This window comes from Perca flavescens, chromosome 13 (assembly GCF_004354835.1).
Source record: "Perca flavescens isolate YP-PL-M2 chromosome 13, PFLA_1.0, whole genome shotgun sequence".
Lineage (NCBI taxonomy): Eukaryota > Metazoa > Chordata > Actinopteri > Perciformes > Percidae > Perca > Perca flavescens.
Genome location: NC_041343.1, coordinates 15,281,276 through 15,301,229, shown reverse-complemented (window position 1 = coordinate 15,301,229; position 19,954 = coordinate 15,281,276). Strand labels below are relative to the sequence as shown.

Sequence of the window (19,954 nt, the reverse complement as noted above, 5' to 3'; positions counted from 1 at the left end):
TGGTGGCATGTTATTCCTTGTTTACCAATTTCTTTTTCTGTCTCCATTTCAGTAAACTTGATACAGATCATCTTTATATGGCATATGCAGATATTATGGCAAAGGTGAGTCATTGCAAAGGGTTTTGACTATGTGTTGAGATTTGTGCATAATGTACTTTGAAATGCTTATATTATTTTCTTCTCTCCATGTATTTAGAGTTGCCATATTGGTGAGGAAGAAGAAGGGGGAGAGGAAATGGAGGAAGGTCCTGAGGATGAGATGCCCTTTGAGGTGCGACAGTCAGAACTGGTAATGGGCGACCAGGGGCTAGGGACCAGGAACACAGTGGAGCGGTAGCTCTCAACGCATTGAGTGACGTCATCATCAGAACATTACTTCACAAGCACATTGCTCCCTCTCTCTCTCTCTCTCTCTCTCTCTCTCTCTCTCTCTCTCTCTCTCTCTCTCTCTCTCTCTCTCTTTGTTTTGTCTCATTACCTCTGTCTGTTCTGTCTGTGTTCTGTCTCCTCTGTTAGTATGTTCTGCTTCATTCATTGCGAGTTGCTTGATTTAGAAACGTAAAGCTCCAATCCAGATGGTTTTTTACTGTATCACTTACTATATGTACCCTAATCTTTTCAAACTCACTACAATTTGGTACAAAATGTTATTACAATCCAATTTTAACAAGCACTGTAATTATTTAAATGTACCATGTACTGTTTTTAGAAGACTTTTTAGTCTTTTGTGTGCTTGAATCTGGATTGGGTCTAATTAGATTAATTTAATTTAACATCAACAATATTAATTGCTAATAATATTAATATTAATCATCACACTAATAATAATTCACTTCAAAATCAGTTATCAACTCAGCTTGATGGACAATGTTAACCACTTTGGATAAAGTTATGAAAATCAATCAATGTGTAAGAAAAATGTAGCTCAAAGGTTTTCTTGTTACGCCATAGCTGACCATAATGTCCATTCCTCTAGTTTTACTCTGTACAGCTCATAGAATTGATGTGGACTGACAGGGTTTTTAGTTTGTTATGATTTACCTTAATAGAAAACACCAGCTGCCACTGTGCTGACCTTTTCTACATTCCATGTGACAAGTTTAGTAGTCGGACACTGCACTCATTGGGACACCCAGTGCTGACTCTACTGTTAGAAGCAGCTGGAGCTGAACTATTATAAAAGATTTTTGTTTCTTTGACCATAATCAATTTTTGTGCTTTGTCCACATGTATTGTTGCTTTAAACTACTAAAAAATATTTATAAATTTAAAAATGCCTTCAAAACGTATGAGGGCTTATATCAAACTGGGGAGTTAGACATGCTAAAAGACTTTACAAAACGGCCGGAGATGATATTAGATGTATTATTAAAGGCCATTCAAATTTCTATTAAAAATGATTGTGAATGTGATTTAACATAAACTCATTGACTAGTGATGTCATTCCTCCCAGTTTATATATCTGTCCAATGTCTTTCTGTCTCTTTCAACATTGCTTCATGTAATCCCTCTCACCTTCATAACACCAGTCTTCATTAACTGAATGCTATTGATCAATGTTCCCTTCCCCCACTCACATAGCATACTGACAGACTACAGTGAAAGCCAGTGTAGGATACTGTTAAAAGCTATATATTCATACACATACTCATAGTTTTAAAAGTTACATATATCATACACTGCATAGTTCAGAATCAGGTTTCATTTTGAGGTCCAACTGCACAACACATAGTGGGTAGAGCATAACCAGGCATATGTGGGTGGTTGGGAGGGGGGTTGGATGTGGGAAGGGAGGGAGGGGAGGGGGGTGTTTTAGGGTCAGAATGTGGGATGCTGCAAATTGATTTGTGATGTGGCTGAACAAAGAATGTCAATTTGTCCTCCGAATTCAGAGATATTTAGTTGATTGCCATTTTCTTTCTAAAAAAGAGCATTTCATTCCCAGTTGGCTCAATATGTTAAATAAAGAAGTGTGCATTAGCACAAGTAGAGATTAATGATCATTTAGAGCCATTGCATGAAGGCACATTGCTATGAAATACCCAAGAAATATCTCTGATACAGAGAGATTACAGCTCTTGTTCAACGTTTCTTATTTGCAGGGCTGCTGCAGTAAAGACACTTTGACAAACTATATGGCTAAAATGCTAAAGCAAATGGGGCTGTTTCCTGTAGTCTAACGCTTGCTCCATCCAGCAAACGTGAAGAAGTAGAGTAACAACTCCATGACTAATAAAGTGTGGTGACAGTGTGTGCAAGAGTCAGACAGGTATTTTAAATAGACAGTAACAACCCATAATGCAAATGCTTGTTAAAAGACAATGTTACTGCACATAGAATATAAAAGAAATTAAGCATTAAGCGTCAGAATAGTTTGATATAAAATAAATTGAAACAGCATGACATAACATTGATTTCATCAATAGTTAATTCACAGAATTAATTAACTTAACAATTGATGAGATCAGATGCGTGATGCTACAGTTATGGACCATTTGAGAAAAAAAAAGGTAAGTAGATTAGACCGTAATAAATTCAAAAGTTAGGGACTTGTGTGAAAGAAGAGTGAATGTGAATTGAAATCAAGAATATGAATGGATAGAATGGACAACCTTTCTTTACATTTAAACACCTGAAGCCTGTTGCACCAGCTAGACAGTTAGTAAGTTCAAACTTAGCCTAGTTCTTAAGTGTTTATTAAGTGGAGTGTCAATACTTTTTCTAAAACCAAATTTACTTAAGTTTCATTGCTTGCCCCACCAATTGTACACTGGATTTATAAAGATAAGATTCTCAACAAAAGATTTATCTTAACAAGTTTCAAAAAGGTTGTTGGGTTTAATACATTAGATTGGACACCATCAGATACTGCTTCACAGGGACGCCTGTCATCTGAAGGCATGTGCTACGGTTAGGAAGTCAGTTTGAACACCTTCAAATTTACGTCCTTGCTCCTAAATATATCTCTGATTTATTGACCTGGTATGTGCCCTCTCGACCATTAGGATCCGTGGATGGAGCCCTGCTGGTTAATCCCAGGTCACAGTTTGTGACAAAGGGTGATGGGGCTTTTGCTGTTAGAGCCCCCACACTATGGAACTCTTTGCCTACTGAACTCAGACACACTAAGCCTCTGGCCTCTTTTAAATCTCTGCTTAAAACATGTATCTTTGTTAAAGCATTTGTAAATGTTTAATATATGTTTTTATTAGGGCTGTCAATCGATTAAAAAAAAATTAACTAATTAATTGCACAATTTGCTGTAATTAATCGCGATTAATCGCTTTTTTAAATTGAGACTGAAGCTTATAATAATGGATATTTAAATGCTAAATCATTTAACTTTGCAAATATGAAGAAAAAAACAAACAAGGAAAGGTTCTGCTAAGTTCAGAATGTTTAATATCTTTCAGAACAACAGCAGCAACAATTTGGCTTATTTAGTCCTGCTGAAGGCTGCTGGAAACGTGTTTCAGTGAACTATTTTAGTACAATATAAGATCGTATTCTGAACGGCCGCCATGACAGTCTGGCTCTCAATATCCGGAGAAAACAAACCCATGTGACGCGTTCGTCCAATCAGCTGCCGGTTTTCATTACTTGGGCAACAATACAGAGTAGCGCCGCCTGGTGTTATGGAGACGTATTACGTTTCTCAGCCGCCACATGACGCATTAACGCGTTAATTTTGACAGCCCTAGTTTTTATTAATACAGTTTTAATTCATTTTATTTGATCGTCCTCTGTGCTCATGTCCTTTGGCCTTATTCTCATTTTATTTGGCTTGTCTGGTTTTATTTCCTTTGTAAAAGCAATTTATAACATTGTTAAGAAAAGTGCTATATCAATAAATTGTATTGTTGTTGTTGTTGTTGTTATTGTTATTATTATTATTATTATTATTATTATTATATACTGCTTAACTCACACAAACTGCCTTGTGATGATACAGTGACTTCCTGTTTATATAGTTCATTGCTCTTGATTAAACAGCGTTATGTTTCTTAGCATCTGATTTACACATTACTTTACTAGCTAAGACTAGCTAAGAAATCATTAGTTTAAAACTAGTAGGTAATAAGAACTTAGGAAGGACTTAACGTTCAAACTTAGTAATGGATTTATTAATAGCTGATGCAACACAGTCCTGGTGTATTTTAGACTGTAACTGAATATTTCATTAAATATCTGACCTGAAAGAGTCCACTCTATCTGTTTAAATTCTCTGTGTGAAATATAACAAGACCAAATGCTCATAATGTTTGTGTCCACCACAGGAAAAAGAAATGGAGAAACAAAGGCTATTGTACCAGCAGTCCAGACTTCATAATCGTGGTGCTGCAGAGATGGTCCTGCAAATGATCAGTGCCTGCAAAGGTAGTTTTGCTCCCTATCTTCAGTCAACACTTGACTTTACCCTTGCCAAGTTTAAAATTTTTTTCATGTAGGTGAGACTGGACCAATGGTGACTACAACCCTTAAGCTGGGTATCTCTATCCTTAATGGCGGAAACTGTGAGGTTCAACGGGTATGTGTTCTGAAAACATTTTGTCATTTTGAATTTGAAGTTACCTTTATGGATTATCCCCCCTCCCCCCTTTTTTCTGTCAGAAAATGCTGGAGTACTTGAAGGATAAGAAGGACGTAGGTTTCTTTTTGAGTATCCAGGCATTGATGCAGACATGCAGGTCAGTTTTTAATCAATAAACACAATTCTCAACTTTTCAATAGTGAAGTAAATTTATATAAAGAAAAATAAAAAATGTTTTTTATGATCTCTGCAGTGTGCTGGATCTAAATGCCTTTGAGAGGCAGAACAAGGCAGAGGGGCTGGGCATGGTTTCCGAGGAGGGCACTAGTAAGTATTCATACTCTTTTTCATCCACATCACACTTTTTCACAACTAATAGGGCCTAAAATACAGCAGGCAAGACATCACACCACAGCCATTGTTTAATATTATCATGGAATAGATTATCTGCATCATTTCAAGGCGCAGATTACATTTTTAAATACACTTACCTCACCCATTTCATTTCACAATAAAGTACACAATCACCAGCAAGGGGACACAAATGAAGATGGCACACATTTTGTCTGAATGAGGAATCAATTGCATATACTGTAGACCACAACAACAAAGTAAACACATTCAAAGTAAGTAAGTGGGCGATTTCAACCCAGCAGCACAAGTAATGGTAGCATCACTCAAGTGAACAACATTTGCAACGTGGACTACATTTCCAATCCAATCCAATCGGATTTGCAACATGGACTACATTTAACACCCTTCATCATCTAAACAGGTGACCTAAAAGTAATTCATGCAATTGTATTTAAAAATGTCATCACTTTGCAGCACACATTTTGGTGACATAGGATTGGCAGCTGTGCAAAGCATAAACCAATTAAAAACCATGCTTATGGTTAAAAAATAGGTTCTACATGTGTAAGAGGATTGTAGATCAGAGACAACCTGTGCTAAAAACAGCAATATTTTTGAGCAACATCATATACATTTTACAGGGATAATTATGGAGCAGACAACTCTGCTCTATCCAGTATCAGATCTTACAGTATAGTGAGTCAGAATGGTCAAAATGAAGAACCCAAATCAAGAAATGGCTGGTCAAGAGATGGTTTTGTTAGTTACTGCAAATATGGAATATGCCTTATCACCATTAACATATAAAATAAAATAAATAAATAAATCAAGATAAGACATGAATTAATGAATTGACATTCTGAGCACTGATTAATAATTTTCCTCTAAATGTTTTCCATCTGCAACATCCTTTGTACAAATTTAACTGAATGATTAGTTTCCTAACCTTAAATATTAACACTTGGATAACTGTTAAATGATTAGATTTAAGGATTTGCCGATGTTTGTATACAAAGTGTTCAAAGTTGGCCCCTCCTCCCCGGCTCAAGGAACCAGAGAGAGAGAGAGAGAGAGCGAGAGCAGCAGTGGTGGAGCGGGCTAGAGAGTAAATGAAGAGAGGGAGTGCCGTCAGCGAGAACAAAGCAGGGAATCAGAAGAATAAAACTTTATTTTCTGATTGTTTCCCGGCGGTAATTTTCAAAGCACAAATAAACACAACCACACCTCCGCACAACACATCACCCCCCAATGTCTCTTGTCTGATGTGAGGAGCTGCAGTGCTATGAATGTGCATCAGTATTAGACGCTAAGGGGCGTGACAAAGGTATTGTGAATATAAACGGTCTGCACACCTTGCAAGCTGTTATTGGCTGGGGGTTACACACCAACTTGGGGCCCAAAGGCTCTTTGTTGACGAAAACAACCCACACACAGCAAAATAACAAGAAAATACAGGCAGAGGGCAGGGTCTCTGCAGATACAGGCACCGCTACACACTTTTACTGGGTCATAAGTGATGATTTAGAGGGATTATTTTGTATTGGTCTATACATAGTTTTTTTAGGAAAATACTGCATATTAGACCTTTAACTTTGACTTGTTGATTGGCCTTCACCTACTTCACCACTTTTCTCATCTAATTCTTGAGGTTCATTTGAAATTCTACCTGAATGACTTTGCCATGGAATGTTGTTAATCTCCACCTCCTCATCTCTTATTAGTCATCTACTGTTGTCAACACACTGATCCTCTCTCCCTTCCCCACGATCACTGCCACCTCTCCCTTGTCCCTCCTTTCATGGTCCTCAGAGTTGAACCTAGATCGGGGTAAATCATGTTTCTGTCCATCTGCCTCTCTTATTCCTCTTTATCTCCTCTGTCCCTTTTGCTCCATCACTTCTTTTTCTAACACTGAAATTCCATGAAGAGAGGATTGGATGACTGTCCATCTTTCATGTTCATAGCTCCTGACCCTCTTCACATTTCTTGTTCATTTCAAAAGTCACTGAATGGAATCTGGTCTTTTCTGCTCATTAAATACTACTGAAACTGTTGGTGAAACCATGAAAAATAATTGTGATAAATAGTGATGGAGTTCCTCATTTTTCAACCTTAATAACTTCTTCTCTATTTTTGACATTAAAACATGGCTACATGGCTACACACAAATCAATCAGAACATTATTTTTAACCCTTTAAAGAATAAAAACAAATCTGGTCAATTTGAATATACCAACTCTTAATTGCAACGCAAGTTGAAGCTCTTGTAAGTCAATATCTCACTTCTCCTCTAACTGTACTTTTGATACGACTAAAGAATGTGCACTCTCTTTCTCTGATGAACTGTATGATGCGCTGGATTCCCTTCAATATTTTGATGGACAATGCCCCAACCTCTCTTATATTTAACTCTGCTGCGTTAGAGCAACGTTGGTTTGTGCTGCATGATTCTGTGTCCGTGTGTCTGCGTGTGAATTCATTACAGCCAGTGGTGGACTGGGATTTTAAAAAGGCAACAGGCAAGTACGAACACAGTACACAGTCCATATTTATAGAATATTTAAAAATGGTGCTGTGATTTTATATACGGGATGATAAACTCCTAAAAAAATCCTGATTTTTCCTTATCTACTCTAATTCTTTATGATTAATAAACACTGTAAAATAAATTAACAGATTCATTGATCAGCCACCAGTAAAACTCCAGATGCACCAGTTCACCCCTGAGTATAATACTGCAATAATTTAATGCTGTCTTTCTATCTGTACAACAATGCAACAATTATTATTGTCTACTTAGTTTATACATGTTGTTAATGTGACTGTATGTCTGATATGTTTCTATGTTTCCACTGCAAAAAGTGAAAACATTGTTTTTACATTAACTTTATGCATGTGATGCTCATGCCTTCTGTATGTTGTTTGACATTTGCTTGTATGTCAGACCATTATCAGACCACAGGCATTTGTATTTCTTCTATTAATATTATGTATACAATAGGCAGAGACAAGGAATTGGAACAAGGGATCATTTCTTAACAAACTGATATCAATAGTTGAGGCTGGCGGTGAGACAGGAGCTGGGGAGCTGAGCATGCAAAGGCAAGGGAACTGTCAGAGGGAAGCCAGGCACAGAGAGTCCAGAGAGCTGGGGATAGCTAAGTTGTTCCAGTGCTGTTTCCGCAGGAGAGGGGAGGAGGCAGGAGTCGGACTCTGGAATGCTGCAGGCAGAAGGAGACAAAAATTAGCAAAAGCCCAAACAAGCAAAGAGGTTCAAAGAAGCTGGAACAAGACTAGACATTGTGGTGAAGTTGAAGCCCGGACTGCATACCAAATCGCATACATTTTCTTTTTACTTTTAGTACATAACATAATCCAGCTGTCCTTACATAGTACATACTGTACATACTTCGTCATAACATTGCGTCTTGAACTTTGACCCTCTTGCTCATATATCTGTTGTATGTTTCTGTCAATGAGCTGTTGTCAGGCTGTCATCTGTCTGTGCACTCTTGCTGGCTTAGTTGATGTGAAGTATCTTCGGCTGTGCAGAGGATTGTTGGTCAGAATAGCCAGAAAAGCATGTTGGCTTGCTTACTGCAAAAAATGACCGGATGCAGTAGGACATGTGGTATTTTGGCATACTGCATTGGACATACTATGTATTGGGACATACTAAATATTTTTCTGGCATACTACATATATAGTATGGTAGTATGGGTATTGAAATGCACCCTGAGTATTTTAAGCAGAGAAGATTGGAGATGATTAGCAGCTTGCTGTCCGACACCTGCACACCTGATCCCACTCCTGTAATTAGAACACAACACAGACAGAGACAGTTCTGACCTGGTTTTAAAATCAGATCTGAGTGATCGGATCCCAAGTGGACAGCTCTAAGTCCAGGTGAACACACTCTCAGGACTCATTGAGATCCGATCACTCAAACCACATTGGGATGTGGTCTTGGCCAAATCTGTCCACATTCTTATTGAGGATGGGTATGTGTCCTGGGCCACATTAGAGACCGCCTAATCAACTGTGAGCGTAACTACATACTCAGTCAAAGTATTTTCCATGTCACAGAAAAAACTGAAAGTGAATTGTGTGTTTTGGATGTTATTATCATACTGGTCACACATCGGTGATGTGTTGCTGTTTTTGTTCCTGTGCTGCCTGCTCTTATACCCCCGGCTGTCTGGAGGTATACAATAACGTTGAATTCACCAATATGTAGGATATTACAAAAAAAACATTCCTGCAAATAATGCAGATATAACATAGGAACTAAACTTAGTAGTTAGAAGCTACAAACGTATTGACAGCTGAACACATAAAGACACTTTTAAAAACCTCTTTTTCTCCTGCACACGTCCTGCCGCCCGTCAGTAGACATCCTTATGTCAGTAGACATCCTTATGTCAGTACACAGATAGTGCCTTTTCATTAACGTTAGTCATTGCATGTTTCTCATGTATGATTTATGTGAGAGTAACAACTGACATTTATAAACACACTTACACACAACCAGCCTATATGCAAATGGTAATGATGTACGTGTATATTTGCATACAGACCCGGGAAGTAAGATTCGACAGTGACAAGTGGTCACTCAGGATGCGTTTGACGACACATTCTACTGCCAGGTCAAAAAAACTTATGTAGAGCTGTGATCGGATCACTCAGGACAGATGTTAAAACCAGGTCAGAACAGGCCCAGGGAGAGGGGGAGAAGCTCCTGGCTGGGGGGAGACCCTTATCCTGATTTTAGGATGTAATTTAACACTTTTGTTCATTTCATTTTTTTTAGATGAGAAAGTGATGGCAGATGATGAGTTCACCTGTGACCTCTTCCGTTTCTTGCAGCTGCTTTGTGAGGGTCACAATAATGGTGAGAATGACTCGTGTCAAATAAGAGCCAAATTAATTTCAAACCAAGTTATGAATTTCATTGAAGCAAACATTGTCAAGGGTTACTACTTTTCAAATGATCTTTACTTTGCTGCAGATTTCCAGAACTACTTGCGGACACAGACAGGCAGTACAACTACCATCAATATCATCATCTGTACCGTAGATTACCTCCTCCGACTCCAGGTGCAACTTTTAATTTAGCCAAATTATTTTGTAGTTGTGCTACAACGGGATGTGCTATTGAATGTGGAGCTGTAGTATGCCTTTAATCTTTAATTTTAAGTCAATTTATAGTTCCCACATGCTGTTTATTTGGTAGCTAAGATAATAAGGAAAGTCAGATGAACAGGACACTGTAAGTACTTTATAGCATTTTAAATTGAGTAAAAATTGATAGACCATATTTGATTCTTGTTAAAAAATATTTTTTTATTGGAGTACTCTACTTACCTCTCATTTTTTTTCAACCAAGGAGTCTATCAGTGATTTCTACTGGTATTACTCCGGCAAGGACATTATTGATGAACCAGGCAAAAAGAATTTCTCCAAAGCTATGACAGTGGCAAAACAGATTTTCAACAGCCTAACTGAATATATTCAGGTAAAATTTGAACAAATCAGGCATTTACACTAGCTGGTTGTTTATTATGTGTGTAACACACTGGTTCTTTCTTCAGGGCCCATGCACCGGCAACCAGCAGTCCCTGGCCCACAGCAGGCTGTGGGATGCTATTGTCGGGTTCCTTCATGTCTTTGCCCACATGATGATGAAGCTGGCACAGGTACGCTCAAACGATTCAATTAATTATACTTTTCAAATTAAATGTTTTGCTGTAAACATGTAAAATAAATGAAACACAAACTCTGTCCTGTGTGGACTGAGCTCCCTGACCTCAAATCTACACATATATAATCAATGTTGACAGAATAAATCTGTTATACAACTTTGATCTTAAGACATATTTTACTTTCAGTGACCATGACAGAAATCAATGCTCTTTAAGCAAGGTGTCACCCCAATTGTGCAGTGATGCTCCTTTTCTGTTTCATTTTGGCTCTCTGTAGTTATCATGAGTCTCAAAAGTGAGGATCAAAATAACACTTTTGTTAGTGGAAGTTCACTAAATTAAAAAAAACATTGCCAAGCCTTCAGGAATGTCTTTCTGTGGACATATAGTAATAAACCATACAGCGGCTCCTTACATGTGCATGCAAAAAAAACTATATTGTCACACGCCTAATAGTAAACATGCTTGTAAACTTGAGTCCAGTACTGCATACGATCAGCCTGAATATTACATTTAGGGAGCAAAGTCACTTTGGAATTCTTGATTCTGTAAGTATTTCAACCACTTATATGTACTTCAAGAATGGGCTGGTTTCAAAGTGGTTCTTCACATTCATATCAATTGAAGACAAAATACATTCTGACATGTCACAGCAGGACAATCACAGGTGTAAATACAATGAATGATGGCTGAATTCCATTTATGTGCTTCAGGTCAGGGTCCTGGAATTGTGCGTGCTAGCTCACTGTCACACTTTGATGGCTTACATGGAAACTTGAATAGAAAATCGTCATCTTTTTTTTCCCAGCCAGTTCTATACCGTTTAGTTTTTGTCAATAATATAAAAATAATAAAAAATGTATTAATTATTCAAATATAAAATTCACTTAAAGGGCATTTAACACTTTAACAAACTAACCTGAGTGAAAGTGTGGAATCACATTGATTTCAGACCACATGGTGCAACTTTATTGCTACAAATAAAAGGAAATAATACGTTGATGGAGATCACCTGGCTTTTCCACTCTTTACAGTGTAGTCATCCTCTATGGATGACTGAATCTATTGGCATACCTATATTATTAGCACAATGATCTGCATGAATAACCCTTTAATGAGTTAAGATCCGGGCCACAATGGATCCATAAGTTCCCAGTTCAGCATACTCTAAATGTGTTAGGAGTATGCTGAGCTGGGGATTTATTGATGACTAACACATAATTACTTTCCTGTGCACTGGCCTTCTTGACCTGATAGTCTCACAAGTATCAGCTGTTCTGTCTTGCAGTCATCATTTTTGAAATACTATAGTAAACCAGTGAACAGGGGATATTTAAAATCTGTAATTCCAAAAAGTTAACTAATCATAGAATATGTAAAAAATATGATGTATTATTTAGTGTGTAGAGTAGTAGTAGTAGTAGAGTATTTGAAAATGTAATTTATGTAATTGTTTAACAACTGAATAATGTATCTATTATTTAAACTGTCTTCCACATGGTCAATGCAGGGTAAAGTATGTATCCATTTTATTTATCTATTGATGTGATATTGTGTTTACTATTTTTTAATTTATTCAATGTTGGTTTCCCTTATCAGGTAGTTTTACTCCCACCTGCTTTTAAAGATGAAATAATAATATTTGATGTGAAATGTCTTAATTAGGGGTTTGTATATTATAGAAGGTCTAAAATGGCCGCATTAAAACAAACCATTTGGTGTGTCACAATTAAAAACAACTCATTCTGTTATAAAAGACAAAAAGCTAAATACATTTCCTTTAGATTTATTTTGCATTTAATTAAGACACATTAATGCATACTGTACATAAAAACAAAAAACAATGTGTATTGTAATTAACTTTGTTCATTTGATTAATTTGTTTTAATTTATTAGCATTTGAAATCTAGCAGAGAAAACAGAACTCAGTGAGAGCCTGTATCTTTCCAAACTAAACTGAGCACAAGGTAGAAGGTGGAAGGTTTTCAAAGGCAGATGCTTCAGCGTCACGTTGAGTGATCAACACATCCCAAGCCATTGCGATTACCTATTACTGGTATTATGTACAGCGTGATAAATTTAAAATCATCAATATTGTAATTGACAACAAACATTGTTTTCTTTTGCTAAATCACATAATCCATAACAAAAAAGCAGGTGACTATAAAACTTCCTGAGAGAGGGACTGACTTTTAACCTACACTGTTGAAATATACACTTATTTGGTGTTGGAATATACATTTTAATGTGACATCCACTCTGTGTGCACACATTTAACAGGGGTTATGATTCTGTTGCCATTTTCATTCACTAATAAATAACCTGAAGTAATATGCTTTTTATTTGTGTTGTTTTGTGGCTTCTGGTGATTTTGGTTTTAACACTATTTCAGCATTAACATAACATTAGTATATATTTGTATAGTAGGCTAATTTAAAGTAGGTTAATTTTTGTTACTTCCCCCCTAATGTATATGCCAAGATGTTCGTTCTGTGTCACAAAAGCTTCAGCCATTAGATATAATGGTCACTGTCATGGATATTTAATCACTATTCAGATAGGAATAGTTGACATTTACTTTGTGTTTGTATTTCAAAAACAAAATTATAGAATTAATAGTATACTACTACTACTACTACTACTACTAATATTACTACTACTTATAATAATAATGATAATAATAATAATAATAATAACAACAATATTATTATTATTATTGTTACAAACAAATGTGTTGAAACCAGATTTGTAAAGGTGGAGGAGATTGATTAAGTTTAGAATCAGACATTGAAGTTTTTCTAAACCATTTTTACAAATTCTCTCAGCATGAGGGTTGGGTTATTTAACTTCTTTTTGCAGCACCGTCTTTGTTGTGAATGTAAGTTTATGCAACACACAGTATCTTTGCTATATGATAAAATAATTTGTGCAATAATGTGCAATAACTGTTGACACTTTGGACTTGTTTTTCCACTTCACCAATGACTATAAACCCCTAATGTTTTGAAATGTTGTCATTACTGTAAGATCTTGTGCATCTTTTTATGGCCATAGGACTCCAGCCAGATTGGTCTGCTGAAGGAGCTTCTTGACCTACAGAAAGACATGGTTGTTATGTTGCTCTCACTATTAGAGGGTAAAAGAGTTTTATCGTATGCTTAGTTTTTCAGCAGTTTTTATCTCTGTTTTGTCCTTTTAAAATGTCTCTTTTAATTTTACTCTGTATTGTTCAGGAAACGTGGTAAATGGTACAATTGCCCGCCAGATGGTAGACATGTTGGTAGAGTCCTCCAGCAACGTGGAGATGATCCTCAAGTTCTTTGACATGTTCCTCAAACTAAAAGACATTGTGGCTTCGGATGCTTTCCGTGATTATGTCACAGACCCTCGAGGACTGATCTCCAAGAAGGACTTCCAGAAGGCCATGGACAGTCAGAAACAGTACTCGCCTTCTGAGATCCAGTTTCTTTTGTCCTGCTCAGAAGCAGATGAGAATGACATGATCCACTATGAGGAGTTCGCCAATCGCTTTCAGGAACCTGCCAAGGACATCGGATTCAACATCGCAGTGCTGCTCACCAACCTGTCTGAGCACGTCCCCCATGACACCAGGCTACAGAACTTCCTAGAACAAGCAGATAGTGTGCTGAACTACTTCCGCCCGTTCTTGGGCCGTATTGAAATAATGGGCGCCAGCAGAAAGATTGAGCGCATCTACTTTGAAATCAGTGAAGTGAACCGCAAACAGTGGGAGATGCCCCAGGTCAGAGAGTCCAAACGACAGTTTATCTTTGATGTTGTCAATGAGGGCGGTGAATCAGAGAAGATGGAAATGTTTGTCAACTTCTGTGAGGACACTATCTTTGAAATGAATATTGCCTCACAAATTTCAGAGCAGGAGGAAGAGGGAAAGGGGGAAGAAGATGATGAGGGAGATGAAGGCGGAGGTGAGGGAGGACCAGGAGGGGGAGCAAGTGGAGGAGGTGATGAGGACAGCAATGGAGAAGAAGGGCAGCCTGAATCAAGCTCTGCCTTTGCAGATTTCATAAACAGCATGGTAAGCTTCTTCAGCATTTTCACCTTCCGTAACCTTCGCAGACAATATCGCAGAGTGAGAAAGATGTCCTTCAAGGAGATTGTGGTGGCTTTGTCCACATTTTTCTGTACCATCCTAATGAGTATACTGCACTTCATTTACAATGTGTGCAAAGGTTTCTTTATGATCATCTGGCAAACACTGTTTGGAGGTGGCTTAGTGGAGGGAGCTAAAAATATCACAGTGACTGAGATTCTAGCAAGCATGCCAGATCCCACGCAGGATGATGTGCATGGAGATGGACCAGGGGAGCCAAGGACAGGTGAAGAACAAGACACTGGAGGTGTAACGGACAGTGGGGAGACTGGGAGTGGAGAGGAGGAAGAGGAGGATACCCAGGAAAAAGAGGGTGGGAGGATACCAGGTATTGATGCTCCAGGTGGACTTGGAGACATGGGTGTAGAATCACCTGTTGAACCTCCAACTCCTGAAGGAACTCCCATAACAAAGAGAAAAGTGGTGAGTTTTATGCTCCTTGGGTGAATAACATATATGTATTTTAACGAATTCACTGGGTGGTTATCAATCCAGTTCTTCACTGGTTAGCAATCTAGTTTTAAATTCACGCTACTCTTTTTATTGACAAATGCCTGAACCTAAGACAGAAAAAGATCAAGTCTTGTACCATATATTTGTTAAACAGAAAGGAAGAACATTTGAAAGAAATATATAAAGAGGGAAGGCTAAAGCATTGGTGGTTATTATGTATTTTTTTATACAGCCACCAGAAGAGACTGAGTCTAGCCAGAAACCGCCTGAACCTGTTCCTGTAGAGGAACCTCCTCCAGAACCTGAAAAGGCTGAGTAAGAGTCTTGACTTGTTTCTTGTCTACTTTAGTTTGCTCTCAACATATCTTCTCTCTGTCATGCTTCTAGATAACCGACATGCCTTTTAAACCAAGATGATATACTGTAGATAAGAATGTTTTAATCGTATGATTTTGGGATGTAATGTTTGTGTGCTGATCATTTCCATGCAGCAATTTATTGTGCTAACTACCAAAATACTGCACCATCAACAGTACTACCAGTATATAATGTGCAGTACACTTAGTGTGACTATAAAGTATTGGGCCTCTCTGTAGGGGATGTGGAGAGGAGAGACATAAGCAGATTAATTGCAAATTCAGAGGGTTGAACATCTGCAGCAGTAACAGCCTTACATCATGATCTGATTTTGATGTTGATGAAATACAGACATAAAACACTGTGTTTTGGTTGTCAGTGTTGAAACTGGAGAGAAAGCAGAGAAAGAATCCCAGAGCAAGGAGGAACAGCCAGAAGAACCGAAGAAATCTGCCCAGAAAAAAGAAAAGAAGCCGAAAAGGGCAGGAGGTTTTCAAATCTGGACTGAACTGGAAACCCAAAGAAATAAATTTATGGTGACACATTTGCTAATATTTGTTTCAGAATTGATTTCCTCGCATTAACTCAATGTCACTCTGCACTTACCAACTCACCAATCAGCTGAAAAATATTCGTCTCTGATTTGTAGAACTACCTCTCCAGAAACTTCTACAACCTGCGTTTTTTGGCTCTGTTCCTCGCATTTGCCCTGAACTTCATTCTGTTGTTCTACAAGGTAAAAAGATAGTATTGTATTTAAATGATTATGTTGTACTTGAGTGCTCAAGAATGCACTCTTATATTTTTCTTAGTGTTTGGTGCATGTATCAAATAATTGATCCACTGTACCAAGCTGCCTTGTCTGTAAATTGTTCTGTTCTGTTTAGGTGTCTGACACCCCACGTGAGGGTGAGGAGATGGAAGGATCTGGACTGTCGGAGGGAAGCGGGCTGTTCGAAGGCTCTGGGTTCTTTGAAGGCTCAGGGGAAGAGGCTGAGGGATCTGGAATGAATGAAGGAGATGAGGACGAGGAAGACGTCCCAATTTATTTCTATTTAGAGGAGAGCACTGGCTACATGCAGCCCACATTGTCCTTCCTTGCTGCCCTGCACACAGTCATCTCCTTCATCTGTATCATTGGCTACAACTGCCTCAAGGTATGATGGACACAGTAAAAACAACTGTTGATTTAGCGAGTAACATTTGACACTTTTGCCTCATAATAAAAAATATAGAGAGATTTTTAAACTATGACCCATGTTCTTGCCTTATACTAGAAGTTGATTCCAAAATATACCTCAATATACCTCAGTTTATTTTATATAATTTGCAATTATTTTTGTCAGATTCCACTGGTGATCTTTAAAAGAGAGAAAGAACTTGCAAGAAAGCTGGAGTTTGACGGCCTTTATATCACTGAGCAGCCTGAGGATGATGACATTAAGGGCCAGTGGGACCGACTGGTCCTGAATACACCGTATGTGAATAAAGAAATAATTTGTCTCCTATCAGATTCTTCTTAATGTCAAGATTAAGTAAACACGCAAGAAATTTATTTCATACCAATAGGTTTTCTTTTCTTTAATCGATAAATAATGTCCCTTTTTTCACAGCTCTTTCCCAAACAACTATTGGGATAAATTTGTCAAAAGAAAGGTGAGTTGTGTTTGATTTTGGTGGTTTTAAAATGGGCTCTGTAAAGCCTGTCAATGTGTAATGTGTAATGTCTGTGTTCAGGTTCTGGATAAGTACGGAGACATTTATGGCAGAGAAAGAATCGCTGAGCTCCTGGGTGTTGATTTGGCCTCCCTGGATGTCAGCCAACAACATGAAAAGAAACAGGAGGAACCAGACAACTCTGTGTTTGCATGGTAAAGTACACATTTAACCAACACAAATTAGATATCATTCTTCAAAATTTGAAATTGTAATCCACCAATATTGTATTTCTTCAGGATGACATCTATTGACATCAAGTACCAGATCTGGAAATTTGGCGTTGTGTTCACAGATGGTGTAAGCAAAACCATATTTACATGTATATTGCACAATATACTATACTGTACAGTGATATACTATACTATATGAACAGCACCTTACCTCTGAGAACTGAAATAACATTCCTTGTTATCTCTTTGTAGACCTTCCTATATCTCTGTTGGTACACAATAATGTCTTTGCTTGGGCATTACAACAACTTCTTCTTCGCCTGCCACTTGCTGGATATTGCCATGGGCGTCAAGACTCTGCGCACTATCCTGTCTTCAGTCACACACAATGGCAAACAGGCAAGTGCAGGAAAAAACTCAATATTATTAATTTTGCTTCAGTGTGAATGTACCAACTCTGTTTTCCTTCTTGTCTCCACTAGCTCATGATGACAGTGGGCTTGCTGGCTGTGGTGGTGTACCTTTACACTGTGGTTGCCTTCAATTTCTTCCGCAAGTTTTACAACAAGAGTGAGGATGAAGATGAACCAGATATGAAATGTGATGACATGATGACTGTAAGTCACTGTTGATGTAAAAAAAAAAAAAGTGCACTTTGATACATCCGTGTCCACACCAATTCCCAAATGATGTGTATTTACTTTACTTTACAGTGTTACCTGTTCCACATGTACGTGGGTGTGCGTGCTGGCGGAGGCATCGGAGATGAGATAGAGGATCCCGCTGGAGATGAATACGAGCTTTATCGAGTGGTCTTTGATATAACTTTCTTCTTCTTCGTCATTGTCATTCTACTGGCCATTATTCAGGGTAAAGACAATGCTGGTCTTGAATACACTTTAAGAAATATCATTGTCATATCAGTGGGTACTAACACAAGAGTAAACTTACAAGCAAGGAAAAAGGAACAATGTGAGAATCTTTTGGAGATTTACTTTAACCTGTTGATATAGGGAGGGGATTTTAAAGGTATGTTTGGCAATTTGACAGATTTTATAAACATGTCTAATTATAATGTTACTGTACAAATACTGTAGGTCTGATCATTGATGCCTTTGGGGAACTCAGAGACCAACAAGAGCAGGTCAAGGAAGACATGGAGGTATAATATTTTCAGTTGACACTTGTACCCAATGTATGCACAACATGGCTTTAATCCTCATCACTGATTTTTTGTGCAGACTAAATGCTTCATATGTGGCATTGGAAGCGACTACTTTGATACAACACCACATGGCTTTGAGACCCACACTTTGGATGAACACAACCTTGCCAATTACATGTGAGTGTACCTGTGTTTGTGTGTGTGTGTGTGTGTGTGTGTGTGTGTGTGTGTGTGTGTGTGTGTGTGTGTGTGTGTGTGTGTGTGTGTGTGTGTGAGAAAATATACATATAACATGTTGGTCCTTTTCAGGTTCTTCTTAATGTACCTCATCAACAAAGATGACACAGAGCACACTGGGCAGGTCAGCCTGAACTGTTTTGTAACAGTTTTTTTGTATTGGTGTTTTGTGTATTATTAGAATTCCCACTGACTGATAACAGTCTGCTCTCTTTCAGTTTCTTGTCTCATGCTGTGTCCTTCTTTGACTTCTTGTTCTTACGTGTTCTGTTTTAGGAGTCATACGTGTGGAAGATGTACCAGGAGCGTTGCTGGGACTTCTTCCCTGCTGGAGACTGTTTCAGAAAGCAATATGAGGATCAACTTTCCTAGCCAACATGTACTTACGCAGCATACGGAGGAAAAATTACAACTATTGAAGCACTACTTGTGTTCATCATTCTTGAAAAAACTAATTTATTTTGTCATGAAAAACAATTGTCATGAACAATTAACAGATTGAACATTACTACAAACTTTGGTCACTTCCAAGCAGAGCAATATTCAGTAGGCTACATCAACATCATCTTTAGCAGATGTAATAAATTGCAGTGTCCTTGAGGTGGCTGGCAAGAAACTGCCAGTAAAGACTTTTTATATGCAAATGGTATTAACGCTAAATTGTTTTTTAAGTGTAATCATTTATTTAATCATATATCAAATTGCATGGAAATGTTGCCTGTATCTAGCCTGACAAGCCAGAACCACATCAAGTTGGCTCTGGGAACTCACCATTGGCAGGGCTCAATCCGAGGGGCGGGATAAACGGTTGTCTTTCAAATTCCCTCTGCACACAATAGGATGTGTGCAACGCTAGTTGATAGATTAAACTTTTGCCGTATCTGGTCGGCAAAACACCGAACACATCTTCCTTTTTTTAAGAATGACTTCAGTGCTTAACTCCAAGTCTTTCAGAGTGGCGGCCATAGCTGATTCGAAAGAAAGCTGTTTGCCAGCAGTAGCAGCCATCTTCTTTGTTTTCAAGTGGCAGGGAATTCACGCGGAACCGTCGCAACTCTGCCGTCCTTAAGTTAAGCCCGCCCACCGACGCTATACACAATGTGATTGGCCTGACCAGAATTTGGCTTTTCTA

General features: G+C 38.1%; 1 protein-coding gene across 1 annotated transcript in view; it reads left to right on the top strand.

The window, feature by feature from the left end:
• The window catches only part of LOC114566648 (ryanodine receptor 1), a 53,361-nt gene extending 33,739 nt beyond the window's left edge, over positions 1-19,622 (top strand). The window contains exons 81-108 of the mRNA XM_028595284.1: positions 53-104; positions 199-291; positions 4,280-4,379; positions 4,451-4,530; positions 4,614-4,690; positions 4,787-4,860; positions 6,697-6,714; positions 9,698-9,778; positions 9,896-9,984; positions 10,274-10,402; positions 10,479-10,583; positions 13,644-13,725; positions 13,823-15,144; positions 15,407-15,489; positions 15,911-16,067; positions 16,181-16,267; positions 16,419-16,688; positions 16,878-17,008; positions 17,145-17,187; positions 17,269-17,402; positions 17,487-17,547; positions 17,673-17,819; positions 17,903-18,037; positions 18,134-18,290; positions 18,518-18,582; positions 18,662-18,762; positions 18,895-18,946; positions 19,099-19,622. Of these exons, the coding sequence (XP_028451085.1) occupies positions 53-104; positions 199-291; positions 4,280-4,379; positions 4,451-4,530; positions 4,614-4,690; positions 4,787-4,860; positions 6,697-6,714; positions 9,698-9,778; positions 9,896-9,984; positions 10,274-10,402; positions 10,479-10,583; positions 13,644-13,725; positions 13,823-15,144; positions 15,407-15,489; positions 15,911-16,067; positions 16,181-16,267; positions 16,419-16,688; positions 16,878-17,008; positions 17,145-17,187; positions 17,269-17,402; positions 17,487-17,547; positions 17,673-17,819; positions 17,903-18,037; positions 18,134-18,290; positions 18,518-18,582; positions 18,662-18,762; positions 18,895-18,946; positions 19,099-19,194 (4,021 nt within the window). The 3' untranslated portion in view covers positions 19,195-19,622. The remainder of the gene's footprint in view (positions 1-52; positions 105-198; positions 292-4,279; positions 4,380-4,450; positions 4,531-4,613; positions 4,691-4,786; positions 4,861-6,696; positions 6,715-9,697; positions 9,779-9,895; positions 9,985-10,273; positions 10,403-10,478; positions 10,584-13,643; positions 13,726-13,822; positions 15,145-15,406; positions 15,490-15,910; positions 16,068-16,180; positions 16,268-16,418; positions 16,689-16,877; positions 17,009-17,144; positions 17,188-17,268; positions 17,403-17,486; positions 17,548-17,672; positions 17,820-17,902; positions 18,038-18,133; positions 18,291-18,517; positions 18,583-18,661; positions 18,763-18,894; positions 18,947-19,098) is intronic.
• Positions 19,623-19,954: the final 332 nt, after the last annotated feature.